Raw genomic sequence first — 22,285 nt, 5'->3', positions numbered from 1 at the left:
ATTGCTACCTCAGAAGCTGTTTTCATGTGTACCTTCGCTGATCTGATGTGGGGGAGGGTGGAGGGAAGGGAAGGGAGAAGGGAGTTTCCTTCAACACCTTCATTTACAGAGCTGAGGTACGGAGAAGGGGTGAGAAGGACCCCGATAGCTGGTCTCCCTGCAATGGGTTCGGGTTTGATTTTCCCCTCTGCAGCAGCACTGTGCTGCAAACCCCACAGCCCTGCAATACCTGACCTGCTGCCAGGGCTGTCCTGCCTCGGACAAGCCAATACTTTGTGGTGTGGCCATATTACCTGGGGCAAGCCCCAGTACTTACACATGGAGAGGGAGGAAACCTGTGCTGGACGGGGCTGTTCACACAGAGCAATGGCGCTGGGCCCCTGGCCAAGCAGACAGGCTCAGGCTTGTCCCTGCGCCGTGGCTGCCCTGGAGACCTCGCTGATGGGCGGTCGCTGAGGGGAAAAGGAAGGGGAAAGGCAGTGGTGTGATGGAAGGGAAGGTGCTGAGGGGAAGGGAGGTGAAGGGGGAAGGTGAGGTGGAAGAGAAGGTGCTGAGGGGAAATGGGGGGCGGAGGGGGAAGAACTGGGGGGAGGAGAGACTAAGGCGAGACCTGAGGCGAGATGGAGGGGGAAAGCCCTGAAGGGAAGAGATATGAAGGGCAAAACCTGAGGGGAGATGGAACGGGAAGGAGCTGAGGGGAGTGGGGATGGAGGGGGAAGGCGCTAAGGGGTAGAGCCGAGGGGAAATGGAGGGGGAAGGCGCTGAGGGGAGCGGAGATGGAGGGGAAAGGCGCTGAGGGGAGCGGAGATGGAGGGGGAAGGCGCTGAGGGGAGCGGAGATGGAGGGGGAAGGTGCTGAGGGGAGCGGAGGTGGAGGGGGAAGGCGCTGAGGGGTAGAGCCGAGGGGAGATGGAGGGGGAAGACGCTGAGGGGAAGAGCCGAGGGGAGATGGAGAGGGAAGGCACTGAGGGGAAAAGCCGAGGGGAGATGGAGAGGGAAGGCACTGAGGGGAAGAGCCGAGGGGAGATGGAGAGGGAAGGCACTGAGGGGAAAAGCCGAGGGGAGATGGAGGGGGAAGGTGCTGAGGGGAAGAGCCGAGGGGAGATGGAGGGAGAAGGTGCTGAGGGGAGCTGGAAGTGCAAAACCTTGAGGGGAGCTGGAAGGGGAAGGTGTTGAGGGGAAATGAGGTGCTGAGGAAAGGAGAGATGGAGGGGGAAAGCATTGAGGGGAGTGAAGATGGAGAGGGGTCACAGACAAGGAGGGAGGCTGGGCCAGGGCTTCTCCTCACCTTCCCTTGCTCCCTGACAGGGTCGAAGGTGGCTGTGGGGGGCTATGCCAGGCCCCGCAGGCAGGAGAGCGGCACAGGCAGGCGGCGAGGGGCGAGGAGCTGCCTGCGCCCCCCTCCACCACAGGCCCCTGGCACGAAGATACCAGCGAGAAAGAAGCAGCAGCTGCCACACTGGAGTGCCACCACCACTGTGCGGGCAGGTGAGCTGGGCTGACCACCACAGCGGGTGTGGGCAAAGGCCACCGTCCCCCATGAAGCCACCATGCTCCCCACAGCTGTCCCTAAGACACCCCATGCAGGGCCCGGGGGAAGGAAAGGGACATGGCTGGTAGGTGACCAGGGCTCAACATCACACGTTTGTGCAATTGACGCTGCACAGACGCGAAGGGATGCCCAGGTGGAGCCTGTGTACCAGCAGGAAGGCAGCTCGGATTCACCTGTCCATGTCGGCCAGAGGACGCGGTGCTCGGCTCTCCCTCCATCCTGCCATGGAGAGGAAAAAAACCAACCTTCTCTAGGAAATCATCCATGGCACTTTAGAACCTTTCACTGAACCTGTAGCCTGTTTATATATATCGTTTCATATATAGCTACAAATCTATCCAAAAAAAGAAAACGATTGAGTACATGTAACTACACAGCACAAGCAGTAGGAGGCATAAGACATCTGTCAAGAAGTAGGACATTTCATAAACTGCCTAAGATTTGGGATATTGTAAATATTTAGTGGTTTTCTTTTGGTGAGCTACACTATAGTAGTTTAAATATTCGCCGTTCCATGGGAATGAGTCACGGCACTGATCTAACTTCCCATCAGTGGGGTTGAGCTGCTGTTACAGCTGCGGAAAGGGGAGGTTAATTTCAAAAAAATCTTCCATGTAAAGGAATAGCTGTTCACTTCCAGTATCTTAGTACAAAAGGTGCCTGAATGTTTCCAGAAATTGTACTATTAAAAAAAAAAGTAATCACATTGATTGCTGTATTAATGGATAACAGCTAAAAAAAAAAATCCCCAACAACTAAGAATCAATTTCCTGCCTAAATTGAGTTATGCAAGCACAGTGAACTTAATGCCAGTGTAGAAGTGCTATTAATGCATTAACAGCCTCAATAAATACATTTTACAGGTGTGAGAATTGTTATGTTAGCCAGTCAGATATATATTTCCCACTTACAAATAAGATTTTTAGGCCATTAATATTTTCTTCTAGATTTGTTTTCTTATTAATGAGCGCATAAGGCACAACAAATGCTTGTCTCATCATCCTCTTTGCGAAATAAACAAGAAAGCTCCAGAGGCAACGTATGCATTTTTGCTAACAGCATTTATAATTTTAACAGATAAACACCACCACAAAACCAGAGAGCAGCAGGGCCGCTCCCCTCCATCACTTGAAATCCCAAGTCCTGGGAGGAACCCTGACTCAGCCCAAAACAAAACAGAAGAGAATCAGAAGGATACAGAAATAAACAAGGTTGTGGTATCAACTTCCATAATTTTGGAATCTAGTCAAACAGATCGAGATCTTTCTGCTCTGCTTAACGAAAGCCTTCGATGGGATGGGATTCTTGAAGATCCTGCAGCAGAGGAAGAAAGGCTGCGTATCTATAAGATGAACAGAAGGAAACGTTACGAATTGTATATCCAGCAACATTTGCCTGCTGAGCCATGCCCAACTGTCAGGCATTCCCCATTACTCCATCACAGGGCGCCATGCACCAGCAGCGATCACACAGTATGTAAAGGAGATTGCTGCAGTTGTTTTCCGGAGGAGCAAGCGTGAACCAGTCCCAAATGCTGAATGAGCGAGCACAGTCTCTGAGCTGCAACCAGTGGTGACACCCAAAATCTCTCCACAAGTTCTGTAGCTTAGTACGTGTTACTCACTGTCATATCTGTGTGGAGAACAGGACATTTTTATTTTAAAAACAAACCAACGTGCTAGTTAAAATGTGGATGCAACTCAGACTGCTTCAGCAATTAAAAGCGCTCCTTTCCATACTGACTGTTTGTCCTGGAATATCCCTAGTTATTGCTATTAGTTTATTTCAAAGTAATACTCACTGAATTACACCTGAGCTTTTCAGGTGTTCACATTGTGAATTGCTGGTCCTGAAACAAGCAAGAGCAACCCTTGTGGCAGATGGGGAAACTGAATGTGGGCAGATGAATGACTGGATGCCTTCTTTGGAGGCTGAAATGATTTGCAGGCACACAAACTTACCTCGTACTTGGAACTGAGTGAGCTACAAAATCGGGATTGGAATCCAGCCCTCATCTCCTGGCTTGTGATCTTATTGTTAGGTAGGGTATTTTATTTTGTTATAAATATTCGTTATGTCAGACCCTCAGATTTGCCATTCTGGAGAAGCACAGCATATCTACAAGCAATACGGAGCACATCTACAACAACGGGGATATCCTTGTCATGGTATGTACTAACTAGAAGCCCATTTGGCCAATATGAATTAAAAATCACGTCAAGCAGTACTTGTACTGCTTGTACTCCCCCACTTCACCTTCTCATAGTAAAGGAACATCTTTCACACAGAGTGTTACTACAATATTAAAGGAAAACAGCCCAGGCCACACTAAAGAAGTATTTGGAAGTTAGACAGCACATCTGAAAGGAAAGTTTTTCCTGAAGCCCTCCTGAAAGATACTGTTCTGATTTTTAAAGCTTTTTCTTCATGGCTTTTCAAATGGATTGTCTTTTATACAACAATTGATGCTTATATATGGCTTTTCTCCTGTTTTAAGGAGAAAACTCTAAACACTGCATGATATTCAAACACTTGCGCAAACTTTTGCAGGAGCAGCGGCATGCTTTAGAATAGCTTCAGAGCTCCCTAGATTCCAATAATGTCATTACATGCAAATCTAGAGCTTTTGCAAGCAGATAACCAGATGAACAATAAAAAGTAAGCAAAAAATCCCATTACGAATTAATTAACTGATGTTCAATTGCATCCATTACTACTCTGCCAGAGATACTAACAAAATCAGCACGCCTGCAAATTCGGAAAGGTTTGAAGAACAGATTAAGCATCTAGAAAAACACTATAGTATTTCTCTCAAAACAATAGTTTTTATAAAGTTTAATGCATAGCACGTTCTAGTCTTATTTTATGCCGTATTTACTAAAGCAGCATTTGAGCATCTACATTTTTAACAAAAATTTAAAAGAAATTCCTGTCTGGTTAAATACTTGTGATATTTGAAAAGCGTAAGTGCTTCACTTGCAGGATATCCTGAAATCCATACCAGAAACCTTCTGTAAAAGTAAAACTATACCAGATGAAAGACTAAAATACATACAGGAGAGGATTTTCAGCTGTCTTCAAGGCACTTTGTTGAGTGTCTTACAAAACTGATAAACCCACAAGATTTGGTGTTTTTTTTTTTTTTTTTTTTTTTTTAAATACACAGTTTTATATAGAGAACGCCTTCCTAGAATATGTAAACAACAGCAACACATGGTATAACAGAAAGAAGAGGGGAGCTGGGATTGGCAGAATATATTATGAATTTATTACTAAGTAAATACCATAATAAACACTGAAAAGCTTTGAGTGAAAAATAAAGAGTCTTTCCTATATGATGGTTTTCTGATCCTTTATTACCAATAAAGTAAAATACAAACTGAAAATTAGAAGGGGGATGGGAAACGTCACAGACATCAGAACACTTGCACAGAGCTAATCAGAGCTTTGCAAATGTTGGAACATAAATAATTTAAAAGGTATCTCTACCAATTAAAATATTTTTAAGAGGTACATAATTAAGTTTGTTTGCTTTATAAAAATCAAGTGCTTTATCCTAAAACCATAGTGTAAGGGTCATTTCATTTCTAAGCAGGGACAATTAATGATTACAACTTAAAATAATCTTCTTTTAGATCTCCTGCAAATGAATTCATTGGAAGAGCATTGTCGGAGCAATCCAGGGTCCGTGTTCTTCCAGCGTCCTGTGTCCAACAGTGGCCAGCACCAGATGTTTCAGGAGCAAGGTACATAAAACTGTGAAGCGAGCAATGACACAATGGCTTTCCCAAGGAAGAGTTCTGTCCATTTGAAACCCCACACACTTAGGGGCCGAGTTGCATCTTCTGTCACACAAGTATATCTTGGGGCAACGTTTAGGGGAGAGTCGCAACATGTTTTTAAGACATCTCCTAAATACTGTAGTCTGAAACCAGCATGTTTAATGAAAAGACCGCACCGCTCTTAACTCTGGAGCAAAGCCTACCTGACTGGCATCCTCTGTCACCCTGGGACTGTTTTAGGATCTGACTTTCCGAGGCAACTACCAAAGATTAAGGATGTTCTGTTTTGAGCTAATAAATACGTAAAAAAACAAAACAACAAAAAACCCCAACCACACAAACTCAGGCCTTCCTTCCCGCTGCATTTTTAGTCTCCCAAATCATTTCAGTTCACACTAGAGTACACTCTCACACCGTTCCTCACACTTGCACAAACACGCCTAAGTACAGCTCAAGAACAGGCTCCCAGTTTCTAACTCACCACTGACAAAATTCACCCTTGGGGCTATGTGAAGTCCTCTTTAAAAGCGGGTTCGGGGCTGATGTTGCACCAGGAGGTGATCCACACCTCAGAGGAGTTTTGGAATACATGGAAAAGCCGTGTCCAGCTAAGTCAAGTTTACCAAGCGTTTCTGAGTTGCTACACCACACTAGCCACCAACGTAAGCCACGGTCCTAAAAGCAGATGCTCCCCACACTACACTGCTCTCTGTCAATATTAAAAAAACCAAACCATTTGGGTAAAGCAAGAAACCTCTCCATCTTATTTTCATCAAAGCGCCTGATAAACTAATGCATGTACCACCCAGATGGACTTCCATAGTATCCGAAGTTATTCCCTTTGGTCCACAAACTCATCATGCACTTGGGACGGGAGGGGTTATTCATCAGCCTACAGACAGGCCAATGCTACCCCATCGCAGTGACATCCTGAATACCAAAGTCCAGAGACCTTTGCAATGAGAAGCTCAATGGGGAAGCGGAGCTACAGCTGTGGATTTTGCCATGCAATAGAAATTTGCCCATCCTTTGCTACCATCCACCTCTTCACACACACCCCCCCAGCAGCATCTCACACCCGAACTCAGCATTTCCTTCTCCATTCTAGGTCCCTGCATACGTGGCTCACTTTCTGAAACTTTCCTAGTTACAACTCCCTTAGTGCAGACAGTACATCGGTAAAAACTAGGCACTGGTGTTTTTCCACCACCACACTGTCAAGACCTGACTTTCCAACAATACATGGATAATTTTGGCCTGATACTCTCCATACAAGTCCTACTACATGCACAGAAATGCTAGTGTGTGTTACACAGACTATAGCGCTGCAGAAGTCATTATAAGTACAGAAGATGCATCGCGCCATTCATCTAGAAAACTTGAATTACCTGAGCCTTTCTCTACTGCTTGGAGCTGCAAAAACAGTTAATCTCCTGCTCTACTCAGAATTCCTCTTCTTTCCAACTTACACCTTCAAACTAGACATGAATGCCATAGGACAACATTTTTGTGTTCTGCTAAATGCAGAATTCCAATTTTTTCCTCTGTTAGCTTTTTCCAGCAATTTCCAGGAGATGGTTCTTCTAGAGAAAACAGTCTTGAGGTCTAAACTGAAACGAACGACAGCTCTGGCTATCTGTAACCAAAAGGCCTGGTAGATTCTCTGCAAGAGAGAAAACTGCCCTTATTTTTGCACATCACCCCAAAGCATCAAATGGATTTCCACCTGCCAGGTGCTATTCTGCATTCTTTCTTACCTGCCAATTTTTTCTCTGGGAAAATACTTCCCTTATTTTCATCTGATTACTGCACTGCAGGGAAGGGGAAGGAACTCATGAATTTAAAAGGCAAAGAAACAAGTTCCTTACTGTTACGTTCCCACAGAAAACTGCATTCAGGCCATTCTGATGCTTAAAGCAGGAATTAAGAGCTGAGAAAGAGGTGGCGACAGGTAAGGTTCCCTTAACCTGACCCGAAAGTTAGGGTCTGTACCCACTTTAGCTAGTGGAGAGTTAGCACAGTACGTTAGATGGGACTGGGATGGATCAGAGCAAGAGAGACAGCCGTCAGTCAGCAACCATCCAGGACACAGTCATTCCCAAGGTACTCCGACGTTTCCAGCTCTATGCTGGAGAGGAACCGCCGCACGGTTTTACGACAGTTGTAATCCAGCGTGGTGGTGTACACAGTCTTGGCGTGCTTCGGGTAGACGATGGTGGTGCTGGTGAAACGCTGGGGCTTGTTGCGGGGCTCTAAGTGGACCTCTGATTTGTAATTGCGCCACGTGCAGTTTGGGACACAGATGACCGTCTGACTGCAAGAGGAAACGCTTAAGCCCACTGGCATATAGATGTCGTCGATGAAGTGCTTCTCCGAGTCGTATTTAACTGAGGACGTGTACCTGAAATACAGGAGAGACACGCGTGAGCTCTGCTCTGGAATAGCAGGCTGCATTTTCTGCAAAGCAGAGCCGTCGGGTACCGGGGTGGCTCCTCAGCCCTGCACCTGCCACCTCAACACAGCAACTGCCACATCACGCAAACACTGTCTGCTGGCGTCTTACCCACTCATTTATGGGAAGAGGAAAATCCTTACATTAGCAGCACACCCGGCACTGCCACGGTTTTGTCCAGCTGCCAGCACTACCAAACATCTTCTCAATCTTCCAGTCCATTGTTTTAAGCCTGTCCCCCGTGAACCTAAGAACCTCCTTCAAACACCAGTGCCTAAACCCAGGGGCCTAGATCTACATTTAGGCTTTGCACATAAGCATCCTAATTCCTCGGAGTGCCAAGTCCATGGAAGCACACGTTACTTTCTCAGTTCTCCTCTGCCAAGAGTCACATGGGAGTCCTCTGCTATCGCTCCCAGCACGGGGCACTCCCTGAAGGCAAACTTCTGAAGAGTCAACTGGCAGGAAAACACTACAATTTGCACATCAAACGCTGCTGGCAAGAAAATCCTCCGTGTCTGGTTTGCGAAAGTTTTCATCTCCTTCACATTGCAACAACTCCGTGTTATCTTTTCCGTGGTTCTAACGGCCTTCAATTCCAGCCACAGCGCAGGCTCCTTCCCCATACCAGGCCATCAACTCTTTCTACCCTCCCCTGCGTTAGGCTTCTGTTTGATTTTATCGGTCTACTTCTGCTTGCACAGTAATCAGCTGGGAGCCTTCGTTTCCCATTACTGCAAATCCTGATGTTCAGAGCAGTAATTCACAGGCTGCGAAGTGATGCAGCCCATTAAAAGAAAATAATTATGTACTCTCTGAATACTAACTTTTCTTTTAGTTCACACAACCAGCCACAGCTGATAAGACAGAAAGTGCTTCTTATAAAACCATGAAGTTACGAGAGCAAAATTTCTTTCCCCTAATAAAAGTCCTAGAAAGATGGTGGCTTTGAAGATCTTCCCTCACGATTACCTTCTGGTTAATCAGCTGGAAGTCAACATTTTGCAGCACTGCAATGCAGTAAAAGCACGAGAGTAAAATACAGGAAAGTCTTCCTGGAAAAAAACCATATGGGATTAAAAGAGGCTGAACACTCCTTCAAGCCTGTACTAATGTCCAGGTCCAGGAATGTACAGCTGCGTGGAACAATAGCTCTGCAAATAAATTAACTTGACTCACAGGCACTGATAAGGCCTAACTACTCCTTTACATGCTAACTCTTTCAAAACTAGATGACTGTAACACAATATTTACCTTATTTCCTTCGGTGGTAAAGGGTCGAACTCAACTCCTTCACCAAAGGATAAAGGACACAATCTTGGAGGGCAGCTGGAGAGAACAGGGCTGGGGGAGAACACAGAATTCTGCAAAAAATGCAAAAATAATCCTTTTTATGTTACAATTCAGTATATTCTCAAGAAAACACGTTTATTTAGCCCTTGGTACAGAGCTGTCGAGATTCACATTTACGTGCAAGAGGATCTGTTAGTCCAAGACATGCCTATGGGTGCAACCTGCAGGTCTGACTTGACGCTGGTCTACAGCATCCAAGATGAGGCGAGATGTACTTTTTGAAGACAAAGTCCTAACTCCGGGAGCTTACTTCAGAGGAGCCACTGTGGGAAACGAGACAAATTACAGCCCCTGGGTGCAGCGCAGCTTTCTGCAGCGTGAACTAGAGTCCCTTTGCTGTTTGAGCTCACATCCAATTATGGCTAACACTGTGTGAGTGTATGGGAGTGTTCTCCTTGCTGGAGTCATCAGAAATGCCTGCGGGCAGATCACAGCAGGAAATTATTGCAGGGCATCTCACCATGAGCAACCTCCTTGTTCCACAGCTACGCAGTGGCTACTATTTGAAGGCTTTAAATCCAGCCTGGCTAATTCATGAGCGACCTATTGGGAAGGATTATCTCACTCCCACTGAGCGGCGATCCACAGAGTATCCCCGTGCTCCTCTCCTGCATGGGCAGCGCCATGAGCCGACACCAGCCCGGCAACATCCCACAGCCAGAAGGAAACCAAAGTGGCCCAGAAGGGAAGAAACCCACTTGTGTTTGTGAAGCCACCTCTGCACATGTGCTTCACAACCCAGGGGCGAGGGGGCTGGGAGCATCTCTCCTGTTCAACACATGGTTCTCCTATGGTCTTTTCCAATTTCACGGCATCCCTATAGAAAAAGGATCTTTCCTCCAGATCTGCAGTTTCCAAAGTATTTGTGCCAACAGCTCAGCGCCAACATTCAAAAATCATTTTGTGAAAAACTAGCGTATCTCTATCTGATACTACTGAAACCATAGTTTAATATACAAACTTCCTACTCTTGGTCACTCTCCGGAATAACAACAGTTCATTTTCCACGTGGATTTTCAAAGACACGCTGCAATGCCATCCCAACCCCTACCTGGGGCAGGAGAGACAGGGGCTTCCCTTGCATCAGCAAGAGCTGATCCCAAAGCTGGAGGCTTTTTAAAAGCACCGCCGGCTCCCCTGACCCAACATGGCCCTGGCTGCAGACATCCCGGTTCCCCAGTGGGCTCCCTCCCGGTGTGGGCACGTTAGGGGATACGACAGCAGCAGCAGAGCTCGGTGGAAGGGAGGGAAACGGGAGTCAGCCGTTTCCAGCCTGTCCCCACGCCGGCTGCCCCGGTGCCAGCCCCCCCAATAACCCCAGCGCCACCGGGCCAGTTTTCCACCCTCCCTTCCTCAAAGGATGCTGCGGGGCCTGGAGGGCGGCCGGGGCGGAAAGCCTAAGGAGAAGCAGCCCCCCGGCCGTCCCCCGGCGAAACATCACGGCAGGGTCCGAAGGGCAGCGGCTTCTCCGCTCCGGGGCGCGGGGCCCAGCCCCCGCCGCAGCGGGACCGAGCCCGGGAGCAGCGGCAGAGCAGCGGCGGGTGCCCGGGGCTGCCGGTCCCGCGCCCCTCCCCAGCCCCGGGCGGAGGGTCCCGCCGGTCCCGCCGCGCTGCGGGGCAGCGACGCCGCAGGAGGGGGTGGCAGGGGCGGCCGGTGCCGGTACTCACCGCGGCGGCGGGCGCGGACGGGTCGGACTCCGGCAGCCCGTTGGCGGCGGCGGCGGCGCGGTCGGGGCTGCCGGAGGCGAGGAGCCAGGGCGGGGGGGCGGGCCCGGGGCTGGGGGGCAGCCCGGAGTCAGGGCTGTCGAGCCCCGCGTCGCCCCGCTTCCTCATGTCCGGGAGGTCGGGCACCTCCCGCAGGCTGAGCCGACCCACCATGGCGGAGCCGCCCTGCCCCGCACCCGCCGCCGCTCCGCGCCCTGCGCCGCCTGCGACCGGGCGGCGGCGGGAGGGGCGGGGCCGCAGGGGCGAGGCCATGGCAGGGGGCGGGGGCTGCTCCGCGACGCTCGCGGGGCCCCATCCCGTATCCCACCGGTGCTCCCGTCGTCCCGGTGCAGCCCGGCCTCTCGGTGTCCCATCCCCGTAGCCCTGGGCCGCGTCCCTGCCCGGCCGCTGCGCCCTCGCTCCGTCCCCAGCCAAACCAGGACCCAACAGGTTGCCCCAAACGTGGCCCTAGTCCAACCTACAGGCTGCACACCATCCTAATGCGCTCCCTGCTCCCATGCCAGGCATGGGAATGTTTTGGGGTTGGATGTTTTTCATAGAATCATAAAATGGTTTGGGTTGGAAGGGACCTTAAAGATCATCTAGATCCAACCCCCTGCCTTGGGCAGGGACACCTCCCACCAGACCAGGTTGCTCCAAGCCCATCCAGCCTGGCCTTGAACACCTCCAGGGATGGGGCACCCACAGCTTCTCTTTTGCTGAGGCCAGGCCTGACCCCGCTGTCTGACCAGGCGCTGCTGGTGGGCGAGGGACGGTTTGGGGCTGGGACAGGCTGCGGTGGTTCATGCCATCACAGGTACAGGGCAGCTGTGACCAGAGCAGGGCAGCATGGTGCTCGCTGGACCACTGGGGCAGGACTGGGACAAGAGCGGGGACCTAATTCCACTGGGAAACTGGGGAGGAGAGAGGGGGATGCTGTTCCCTTCGTGTTTCAGCCACCCTCTCCCATTGCTCAGTCTCAGCAGCTGCTGCCCCGCTTTCTCTGAGGGCAGCTCACAGCCAAAACAGGGGCCTCATTTAGGCTGCAAAGCAGCAGCTCCTATGCACAGGTTTCACTCACCCCTGGGAACCTAACGGCACCCTTCAAAACTCACGGTTTTCCCCCCAGGCTGCTCTTTCTCAACTCCCTCCCCCAAGGATTTGGACTCAGGCAGCAGCGCTGCCACCCTTAATTGCATCTTTTCAAGCAAAGCTGCCAAAGCCGAAACAAGAAATCAGAGGGAAAAGGTCTTTCTAGCACTATAGGAGACCGAGGGAACGTTTTTTGGAAAATCCTAATGAAATAATTGCGCCATGTCATCAGATTCAGTGGGGGAATACTCTTGTGGAGGGAAAGCAACTGCCTGCAGCCGGCCAAAGTCAACACTCCCCTGTGCAGTAACAAGCAGTCTGGCCTGACGGGCCCAGCACAAGTGAACCCAAACCCCTGAAAAGAATTCCTTCCCTGCCCCAAAATTAAAAGCAGAGCAGAGCTTTCAGCCGTAGGCGTCTGTGGTTTGCAGCTATGCGGTGCTGGGAACTCCGGAGACTTCCTCAAGGAATTTACATTCCTTTGAAGAAATACTATGAGGCTGTTTGTCTTTGCTGAAAAATGCAGATGGAAAGAAAAAGAACATTAAAAATTTTGATTGAAATCTTTGGGGTCTGAGGAAATGTGCTGGACAGGTGTTTTCTTCCTTTTGATTTAAATGCATCCCAAAAAAAAGAGATTCTGGTCTCTGCGAGCAATGGGAAAGCTGATCGCTCCTTGCTCCAAAATCTCCCATAAAAGCCCTTTATGAAATTAGACGCCTCAGAAGGCGCTGGAGCAGTTTCCAGATGAACGCGATCATTATTTCAGAGCTGCCGTGCAGCTCCTGGGCTAAAAACCATGCTGCCAACAATCGAGTTAGTGCAATTTAGAAGGTGGGGACCTGTGGCACCTCCCAGCAGCCACCTCCGAGGGCTGTGGGTGTCCCCACGGCCGCTCCCGTGGGGATCGGGATCTGAGTGCGAGGGATCTCAGTGCCTGGGGATCCCTGCAGAGCTGCAGCCGCCTGTGCCTGGATTGGGCTGCACGGGCTTCTGGAAATCTTGCTGCTCTTTCTGTACTAGCAAAAAATCTCCCACACTGACCTGGCTTGACACAAACGGCAATTTTTTTGTGCCCTTCCAGGTTCTTGTTTCTGGGCTTGGCAGGTGAAATGGAAGTGTCTGAGCAGCCGAGGGGGCTCCGCAGCCTGCCCTGCCTTGCACCGGGCTCAGACCCCAGGATCTCCCGCAGTGCCAACATCCAGAGCTGCAAAGGACAAAAGGGAAGTGTTTAACCAGAATTTTAACGACTTGATAATGAAAATACTATTGATACCCGCTGTAGACAGGGGATCTTTTAGGCATGTGTCCTGCTTTTAAGGCATGTGTCCTCTTGGAAAGCCTGTTTCTTTTTAAGCCTCTCAATCTGTGCAATCCCTGATGGCACTGGAAATCTTTGCTCCTGCCTGTACATCACAGCCTGTTTGTCCATGTTATTTACTTTTTAACTGCCCGTGCACAGCCGAGACAGAGCAGATACAAGTATCTTATCAAGGTCCTCCTTCCATAAAGGACTTTCCACTGGGGCTGGGTGTGCTCGGCTTAATCAGCAACCGAACAATAGTCACATTGACGCGGTGCGGGGGGCTGTCGCTGTGCACAGGGGGAAGCAAATCAGAAGGATCCCGTGTTATTTGATAACAATGGAAAATTATTTCCAAATGGTGGGAAATGCCAGGCTGCTCCGCACGGTGCAGACGACAAGCCCGCCGGGCACCGGGGTTGCGCTCACAGTGACACTTCCAAGAGGTGGGATTGACGGGACCCCTGAGAGTGGTTTGAGCAGCTCGGCTGCAGGGATGAATGCCAACGGCACACCGCTGAAGTTGCTGATCGACTTTTACAGCCCTGCTGCTGTCGCCCTCACAAACTGCCGACCCACAAGCCAAGGTTTACCCAGGGCTTCAGGAAGCTCCATGTGCTGCAAGCAGCAAAGGCTGATTTTCTTCTCCCTGTGGGACACAGACCCTGATGGCAGCCCCGTGGGCTCCCTGTGTCCTGCTGGGAATGGGAGGGCACCACCACAACCCAGAGGTCTGAGCCAGGGAAACTGCAGTACTTTGGTCCTGGTGACCCCATGTCCAAGCGAGGCGAGGGCCCAGGGAGCCACCCCCTGTCCCGCTCGCAGCAGGGACCCCCAGCACCCCAAGCAGTTCTGGCTCCAGATCCCCACCACCCCAGATGTCCCCTCAACAGCAAGGCTGACAACATACTCGAGCCCATGTGCTCCCATCCGGACTCCAGCTCAGGACCAGTGGAGCTGCTCTGGCTGAGAGAAGGGAATTAGCACAGGCTTTAACCTAGAAATTTTGGGTGACGGCAGCACTAGCTGGCGTAACTGGCCCCAGCAGAGCAGGCGTGCAGAGGAACGCCTTTTCTGCCAAAGCCTTTTCTGACACAGCCCAAAGACAAATGTTTCAGCTCAATTTTCCTAAGTGCAGCAGAGCTGCGGCCTGATGCTGCCCAACAGCATCCGCGTCTGCCACCCGCCCAGCTGCGGCCAAGAAAAGGCTTGTGGAGACTTGGACGTCGTCACTCGGATGCTCGAAGTCACAGCTGTAAATCTGGTGCAAGAAATAAACACCCGCGTTGCCCGTCACAGGCTGCTCCTGCCCAAGGGTGGAGGGGGCAGGACCGGCAAAGCAGTAGGAGAAAAGCAAATGAGTCATTAATTCTCTCCAAGCAAAAGAAACTCCCCCAACGTCATGCACCATGCAGAAAAAAAAGGCGCTACCTCTTAATTTCAAAGGAAAAATTAGTATCTCTCAGAAATCTCTCCAGCAGTTAAAGGCATCAGAAATGATCCAATTATTTAGGGCCACAAGGTCAGCTCTGCCGAACTGCCTGCACGGCGCGGGGAGCTGCTGCGAATGCAGATGCTGCTGGTGGAGAGCTGCTTGCCGGAGCAGCAGAAGGTGGAGAAGCCAGAAAAGAGGGAAACTGCAGGAGAGAGCAACGGAGAGGGACAGCAGAAAGCCCCGGGTCCAGCGCATTTTGGGTGAGGTCCATCCCACCCCAGGGGTTTGCTGCGTGGCAGCTGCACAGAAAACACCCACAGATGAACATCAGTAACCATTTAATTCATTTTAGTGTCATACCCCGACATACAGCCAGAATTACACCTCAGCCAGAAAACGTAAAAAGTGGCATTTTATACAGAAAAAAAATTATCCTTTATTCCCCAGAGATGTAAACCCCAAACAGCTAATGTACACATACAGACATGCCAAATCTGATAAATACCCAAGAGTCAAGGGGAAAATACCCTTACGCCGAAAGTAGAAAAATGTGGACTTGCTCTCTAAAAGTGGAACTCCAAACACCCAGACCCATAGCATTCTTCATAGATTGAAACTAAAAATTAATTTTTCCTTTTATTTCCTCTTATCTCCAGAATGAAATGGGGGAAGCCTTCGGGGAAAGACACGTGATGATAACTTGAACATCGCCTTCAGCTATTCATAATTTAGTTAGAGAGTCATCCATAGAGAGAGCAAAGAAAAATTAATCTAAAATAAATTATCCATCCCCCCCATGGGAATAATGAATCTCTGCAAACCCGTGTTCCCTCCTCCCTGGCTATTGCATTTGATAACGTGTGAACATCCCGCACATGCACCTTCAGATAATCTGTCTTTGGGGAACGGCAGTTTACAATCCTGATGTGCTTTCAACCACCGTTCCTTCTTTCGTCACCTGATGTGAAATCAGCAGAGGAAATAAACGAAGCAGCAGCGGACTCAGGAAGATTTGTAAAACTGGAGTGACGAGAAACTGCTGTCCCTCCCCACAAGTGTTGTCACTGCTGCTCTTCGGCGGAGATCACCACTGTGGCTCTCTGCAGCTGAGCGTCCACTCGCCAGGGCCCAAGCCTGGGGACCCCTGAAAATACATCCTGAAGAGTTGGTGTTAGCGTACCTGTTAGCGCACACCTTGCTTCAGCGGCAGGTCCGTCTGAGCAGCGTTAGAAAACCTGACCAGTGAGGATTAATTCTGCAGATTTATTCTTTCTGCTCAAATCTTGTGATCAACTCCTGCCTGTTCAAGCGCAGGCTCGCCTGCCAGCTGTGCAAAGGAAAGACGGGATTTTACCAACCAGGCACAAAATTTGCCCTCCCACAGCCATGGGGATGAGGAGAGGGAAGGGGAAGCAGCCTGCACCCAAGAGGGGTCAGTGCTGAAGCACGAACAGGCAGACACAGCGTAAGCCCAGTTTCTGCCTCACTCGGAGATTTCTCGTTTCATCTCTTCCTCCCTGGTCCCAGTGAAGCTCTGAGTTCGGGTGGACAGAGCTCATTTTCCCAGAGCATGTCTAATTTCCCCCCTCCCAGATGTGCAGCAGTGAGTACTACAACCCCTGGTGAGCACAGCCCCTAATCAATATACTCCTAAGGCCCAAATTGACCTGGTGGGGAGCATGACCCTCCCAAGAAGGCATCTGACAGCATGATTGCTCCTCACCTGCCCAACTGGTACAGGACTTCTTTTTCCTGCACATGCAAGTGAAGCTTGAGTGAAAATAAAGCAGGCACAACTGGTTGATCTGCCCCTAAACCCATATGGGATTCGATCGTTCATTCTTGGGCACATGCCTTCTAAGTCCCCCAAAAAGGGTACAGAGGAGTTTGGGAAGAAACCCAGCGTTGCCACCAACGAGGCGATTCTCCCTGCATTGAGGCTCCTTGGGGAAGCTCACATGGGCATGGCGCTGATGTCTACCAACCCCAACCCTGCTCCATGCTGGCTTTGTGGCTAGGTGTCAGCAGGAACCGGCCCCCAGGGAAGGGGGGCCTGGGTTATCCGTAATATTTCACCTCTGGTTCTCCTCCTCTGCACTGGTGCAAGCTGAAGCTCAGAGGAGAAGGAGGGGAAGGCCCTCAAAGTTTGAGGCTGGTGTTAGCGTCCCGTCCTGGGAAGAGGCCCAGGCTCCCCATTAAAGCCAACATTTCCAGCATCTCTCCTTGCAGGGCAGCGAAGGTGCCAAAGGGGCACACCCCTGCTCGGGACGTGCCGTCTGGCGCGAGAACGAGGGGCTGGTGCTGTTTGACACTTGCTCCATGAACGGCCCTTTGTGGAAAGAGGGCGAGATGTGGTATGGGAACTCCCATCGGGGACAGCGGGCGAGTCCAGCACACGCAAGAGAAATAACAAGCAGCTGGAGATGGGCTCCGCAGATGCCTAGGGTTTGGCCTTTAAGCTGTAACAGCGACAGAGGCTGCCGGCTTGTTGGCAGGAGGTTTGCCAAGGTGCAGAAGGCATTAATTCAGCCCTTTCTTCCTGTTCTGAAAAGGAGTTGCCTTGCTGTTTTACTGGTGGTTTACACAAGCCTGTCTTGGGAGCAGGGCATTTGCTTTGGGATTCTCTCCTGGGCATCTCATTAAATCAGTGGAACTGCAGACGCCTGGATCCCAGCTGTTAAAGGGCTGGGGTTTTTTGGTGGTGGTGAGGGTTTTGGGCTGGTCGTCCTCCCCCAATAAATAATGAAACAGAGGAACAGCTCTGCGACAGGGAGCGAGCAGTAACACTGAACTGTCAGGCAAAATTCTCAGCGCTGCAGCAGGAGCTCAGCCAGGCTGAAGGCTGGGGCACCAAGTGAATCACAGCCAGATATTCTCTGAGTTCACCTAAACCGTTTTTGTAGCTGCTGATTTCCAGATACCTGTTTTCTCCACCACGGGGACCCAGTAATGTCCTGGATTCACTCCTGCTGAGCTGTCTAAAGGCAAACACCCTGGTCAGATCCTCCCTCGGTCTGAATGGAGTGCTGCGGTCTATGATGGTTAAGAGATCACAGGGCATGGGAGTGATGGGACGCGGATTTTTCAGCAGCATACTGTAAATCGTAAGTCTGACGAGCTTTGCTCCCCGTCACTGCAGCTAGTCCTGAGCAACAGAGTTTCCTTCTGTTCACTTAGAGTCTTTTTTTGATGAGTTTCTCCAGTTTCCGTATCCGAGAGGACTCCTGCTCGGGCGTAGGAGCGCTCAGTGAGAGGGAGCCGGCGTTCTCCACTCCGGAGGGGGGAGCCGGGAGGCGCTGGCGGAAGAGGTCCAGCATGCTGCTTTGCTCGCTCCTCTTCAGGCCCTGTGGGAGCAAAAGACCAGTGAAGCAAGCTGGTTAGACTTCATTGATCTGGGAGCGGGTGTGCATGAGACTAGCTGCAGGAGAGCTCATTTCAAACCCCAGCCTTTTGTTCAGCCACCAAGAGCTGTAGGCAGACCTCTGGATGATCCAGAGACAACGAAGCTCAGCCCCAGGAGCCAGGGCAGCTGTGAGCATACTGAGCGAACTGAAAAGCTATTCTTCAATAGCAACTCTGCACGCTTTCAGAGTACAGAGGGTTGCCTTACAGTGCTTTTCCCACTCCCAAACTGAGTTTGGGAGAAACTGTATGTTTCTACTGAAAATAGTCACCAACAATCTCTAAGCAGTGCTAGCGGATGAGCAGAAACCCTGTGGGACAGGCTCTAACCTTCATGTCTAGTATCTTCTGGAAAGTGTCTGTACTGCAGTCAGCAAGGAGCTTGATGTAATTGTCGACAAACACAACCGGGGGCTCGTGTGGAGCCATAACCACCTGCCGAGACAAGAAAAAAAGAGATCAGACAAATTCTATGAGTTAAAGCCAGTGCTCAGTCAACTCAGGCACACAAGCGACAGCAGGCCTGGCTTCTCCTGAAATAAAATGCTTAAGGAACAAGAAATGTGGCTGTACATGCTGCTAGTAACTGAGAGGTAAAATGAGTGAAGAGAGGTAAAGGAAGGAGCAGGGAGAAGGATGGGGTCTCTTCCTGCAGAGCAGGTGCTTGGATCTAAGGGGCTGTGTATCCCATTTCAAAGAGCAGCAGGGCTTTGTCTGTACACCTGTGGGCTTGCAGGCACTGGCGTACTGGCAAAGACAATGATTTTATCTTGTTGTACGCCTCCGTCCCTGGGACAGCGTGGGTGAGAGCGATCTGCTGCGCACTCCCCTCCTGCTTCTGACATGTAACCTGGTGGGTGAGCGGTGCCACACGCAACCGCTCTGTCCTTTGGGTGCAGCTCCTCTTGTATGCAACTCTAGAGAGGCGGGGATGCAGCGTGTGAAAACCCTGCTGACATCTGCCCTGGAGCTCACACCCTCTTCGGCCCAGCAATGGTCAAGTCAGGAAAAAAATTAAAATAGCCTTGAAGCTGGAAAGATGATTACTCATTGTTATATTTTCCTTACATAAGCAGCGAGCTCCACAGAGAACACATCTTTTGATAATGCTGGGCAGCCAAAACCATCTTTCTGGGGAAGTGTGTGTGTGAATGTGTGCGCGCATGCAGGGCAGAAACAGTGCAGGACCAGACTCTTCCCTGTCTCTGAAAACATTTCCATATGTTTTCATTGACCCAGCTCACCCCACACTGTATTCCGTCACTGAGACATTTCTTTCTTCCCCTGCACTTCAGACCAATGAAACATCATAGCCATGTATACACTTATAAATCCTTAATTTACAGCCCTTGTAAAAATCTTCTGCCAAGATGAAAAGCTGGAACTTCAGACAGTGTAGCCAGAGGAGAAAGGAAACAGCTCTGCGGGACGTGCGCACCCTGACGCCCTCCTCCCCGCTTGCATCTGTGCTTTGTAGGGCTCAGCTGAATGAATTTGTTCGTGCCATCTACGGGCTCAATGATGCTCCTACTGAATTAGCTACACTGGTATAAGCCCGGGCACACTTCTGTACGGCGGTACTGTTGCATGCAACAGAGGCATCGCTTCTGAGCCACCTTGGTACTAGGTAGGAGAGCCCTGAAAACACCAAGGAGGCGTTGCTTCTGATGGGGTGAAACAGTTCTCAGAGAAAAGATTCTTAATGTACAATTTGGAAAAAGCAGAGAGTCTGAGCACTGATAAAAAGAGGCAACCCACAAGGCAAACGGGATGTCCAGAAATGACCAGTCAGCACTGGGCTCCTGCAAGGAAAGCTTCTTACAGAGATGCTGGTGGTCCAGCGGGAGCAGGCACTTCCAAGAGCCTTTTTTTTCTCTCCCAAACCCAGGAGATGGGTGCTGACACCAGCCCCAAATGCTGTGTGTGGGTTACTTAGGCTTGGGGTGATCTATTCAGTCACTACACTTAACAAACCTGCCCCAGCCAACGATTCGGCCCCATCGCCCGCCGATTACACGGGGCATTATTTTGTAAAACACCTCTGCGGAGCGCTAAATGCCATGAGCGTATCGCTGTTTAATTACTAGTTACACGGACACAGAGCGCTCACTTGGGGCTGGCAGAAGTGCTTCACGCAGCAGCGGGGCAAGCACGGGACTCTGAAAAAGCCGTCACGCTGCTACTGCACAGCCTGCGGACCAGCAGCACCCCGCGGCCTGCACTGCCTGCCCGAGGCACTGCCTATACTGCTTTCATCTCAATCCCGATAAAGCCAATGTGATGTCAAGGGCAGACAAATTAACTCCATTACTTTTCTGATTCACATATAAACTCCAAGGAAAGATCTGTTTTTGTACGCAACAGGCACCAATCTTCCCTGCTCCTCTGTCAGCAGTACCAGACTGTTCTTCTTCAGGTCATTTCTAAGAAAATTTAGACTTGCTTTAAGGTATCTACTGACATCTCAGTCACCTCACAATAAAAGCATGGAATCGCAGAACTGATTTCTGAATTCAGAATGCAAACTCAGCTGTGACATTACCTTGGGCACAGGAGCAAAGCCACGCTGAGCAGCTCGGGCTCCGCACACCCTCCTTGCCTTGGCTGCACTTACAGGAGGCTGTGGCTGGCAGCTGCCTGTCCTGCCCGACCCCGGGTCCCTCTGACTCACTCACAGGAACATCTCCACGGCATTGCTGGTGAGCAGGGGACAATCCCATCGCCCAGGAAGGCACAACCACACAGCTCCCTTGGCTTCTCCTGGGATCAAACCAGCAAGGCAATGGGGGAGAAGGGGAGGTTTCTTTGCTTGTTACTTTTTATGAAGACAACACACTGCTTTTGGGTCATTTTCCAGGCACCAGGTCTGGAAAATGAAAAAGGACTCTGGTGAATACAGTAACCCAGACATGTTTGCACTGGCTGTTACACTAGACAGTAAACAGGTGACTCAAGCACAGCTTGGCTCCCCTGCGTGATGGAGTCTGCACAAAGGCCCGGAGTAACCTGAACTGGAGGGTTTGCCCTGCGGCAGACACTGACGGATGCTAGCTCTGATTTTCACAAGCTCCTGAGGGAATCTGGTGTCCCAGCTCTCCTAGTAAGCAGAACTTGAGCCCTCAGTTCCCTTGAAAAATGAGGATAAACACTCAAATGCGATGCTAAAAGAAAGTGGGGGCAAAACCAAGGCGACTAAGCCAGTTCTGTAGAACAGCTGGCAGCGCACCCGGACAAGCTCGCATACGTTCATGTGCGATTGCAGATTGCTGCGTTCAAAGGAAGGGCCCCCTGGAATTCGTTCGCTCCGATTCCCAGTCCAGCAGTCTGGCTGGCAGGTTATCAAAAGTCTTGAGTTACCTTCAGGATCATTTCAGCCCGAGTCATGCCTTTCACCACTATCTTTGTGTAGCTGGCAGGAGCCTTCCTCACCACTTGGGACCCAATGGAGGGCAGATCCAGGAGAACCATCTTCAGAGAGTGAGTGTCCAGCAGCAGCTGCAATAGAGTTAATCGCACCCTGTTATTCAGGTCCCTTTTACCAAGCTCCATTAGCTGCTATAATCCAACATCCTTAAAAAGTTTAACACTTCCCACATTGGAACAAGTCCTAGTAATTGGACTGCAGGAACAGGAGGGACTGACCCACATAACGACACTTGAAGGAGACACAATCACCCGGGGCTACGTATCGTCACCGTTCGTTGATTTTAAGAGAGCACTGCTCTGCTGACTTGAAATGACTTATGGCAGCTCAACATCTGACACGTAAGGTGTGGGTTTCCAGTCCTCTTCCTCTGGACAGTATAAAGTGAAACAATCTCGACTACCTGTAGCTGTAGCATTATTTAGACACTGAGGTCAAATGAATTTACACCATGCTTCCTCCTGCGCCCAACCACCCATCGTGCGGTTTTCTGCATTTACTCAACCACTTGTTGATTCAGTTATTTTTTCTTTGAAAAGAAAACTGCAACACAATCCAGCTAGATTGAGAACTACTCGATACCCTGTGCTCAGTGGCACACAAACTCACAGTCTGTACTTTGGTTTTTACTGGGCCGGTGGCTAAATAAGCAGCAAGGAGCAGTCACGAAATTCAGCCCAGACAAGCACTGTCTGATGACAAAATGCTGTGGGTTAGGGTTTCTTCGAGAAAAATTACCCCAAATACCACACTCTTCTGATTGCACAGTATGTTTAAAGAGGTGAGGC

At 50.3% G+C, this 22,285-nt stretch overlaps 3 protein-coding genes across 4 annotated transcripts in view; 1 reads left to right on the top strand and 2 right to left on the bottom strand.

Annotated features, from left to right (window-relative positions):
• Positions 1 to 470: 470 nt before the first annotated feature.
• On the top strand, positions 471 to 3,719 carry LIAT1 (ligand of ATE1). The gene is made up of 3 exons (XM_074595658.1): positions 471 to 530; positions 1,308 to 1,487; positions 2,629 to 3,719. The coding sequence occupies exons 1-3, from the start codon at positions 488 to 490 to the stop codon at positions 3,069 to 3,071; spliced, it is 666 nt and encodes a 221-aa protein (XP_074451759.1). The 5' UTR covers positions 471 to 487; the 3' UTR covers positions 3,072 to 3,719.
• Positions 3,720 to 4,708: 989 nt separating this feature from the next.
• RFLNB (refilin B) lies at positions 4,709 to 11,077 on the bottom strand. The gene is made up of 3 exons (XM_074595657.1): positions 10,806 to 11,077; positions 9,040 to 9,149; positions 4,709 to 7,734 (listed from the first exon to the last, which is right to left on the bottom strand). Exons 1-3 carry the CDS (start codon positions 11,013 to 11,015, stop codon positions 7,404 to 7,406), a joined length of 651 nt encoding a protein of 216 aa, XP_074451758.1. The 5' UTR covers positions 11,016 to 11,077; the 3' UTR covers positions 4,709 to 7,403.
• A 3,915-nt stretch (positions 11,078 to 14,992) lies between these two features.
• VPS53 (VPS53 subunit of GARP complex) overlaps positions 14,993 to 22,285 on the bottom strand; it is a 73,756-nt gene continuing 66,463 nt past the window's right edge. Inside the window, exons 20-23 of one of the 2 annotated variants that reach the window (XR_012588218.1) lie at positions 21,431 to 21,568; positions 18,404 to 18,508; positions 17,593 to 18,015; positions 14,993 to 15,998 (exon numbers count right to left, since the gene is read on the bottom strand). Coding sequence is in view for 1 of the 2 variants with exons in the window: in XM_074593872.1 (XP_074449973.1) it covers positions 17,845 to 18,015; positions 18,404 to 18,508; positions 21,431 to 21,568 (414 nt within the window). In the remaining variant the exon portion in view is untranslated. Of the gene's footprint in view, positions 18,016 to 18,403; positions 18,509 to 21,430; positions 21,569 to 22,285 lie in introns of both variants that reach the window. The other variant, XM_074593872.1, reaches the window with a different exon arrangement.

Source organism: Larus michahellis, chromosome 7 (assembly GCF_964199755.1).
Source record: "Larus michahellis chromosome 7, bLarMic1.1, whole genome shotgun sequence".
In the NCBI taxonomy this organism is placed as follows: Eukaryota; Metazoa; Chordata; class Aves; order Charadriiformes; family Laridae; genus Larus; species Larus michahellis.
This window is presented reverse-complemented; position numbering and strand designations above follow the sequence as displayed.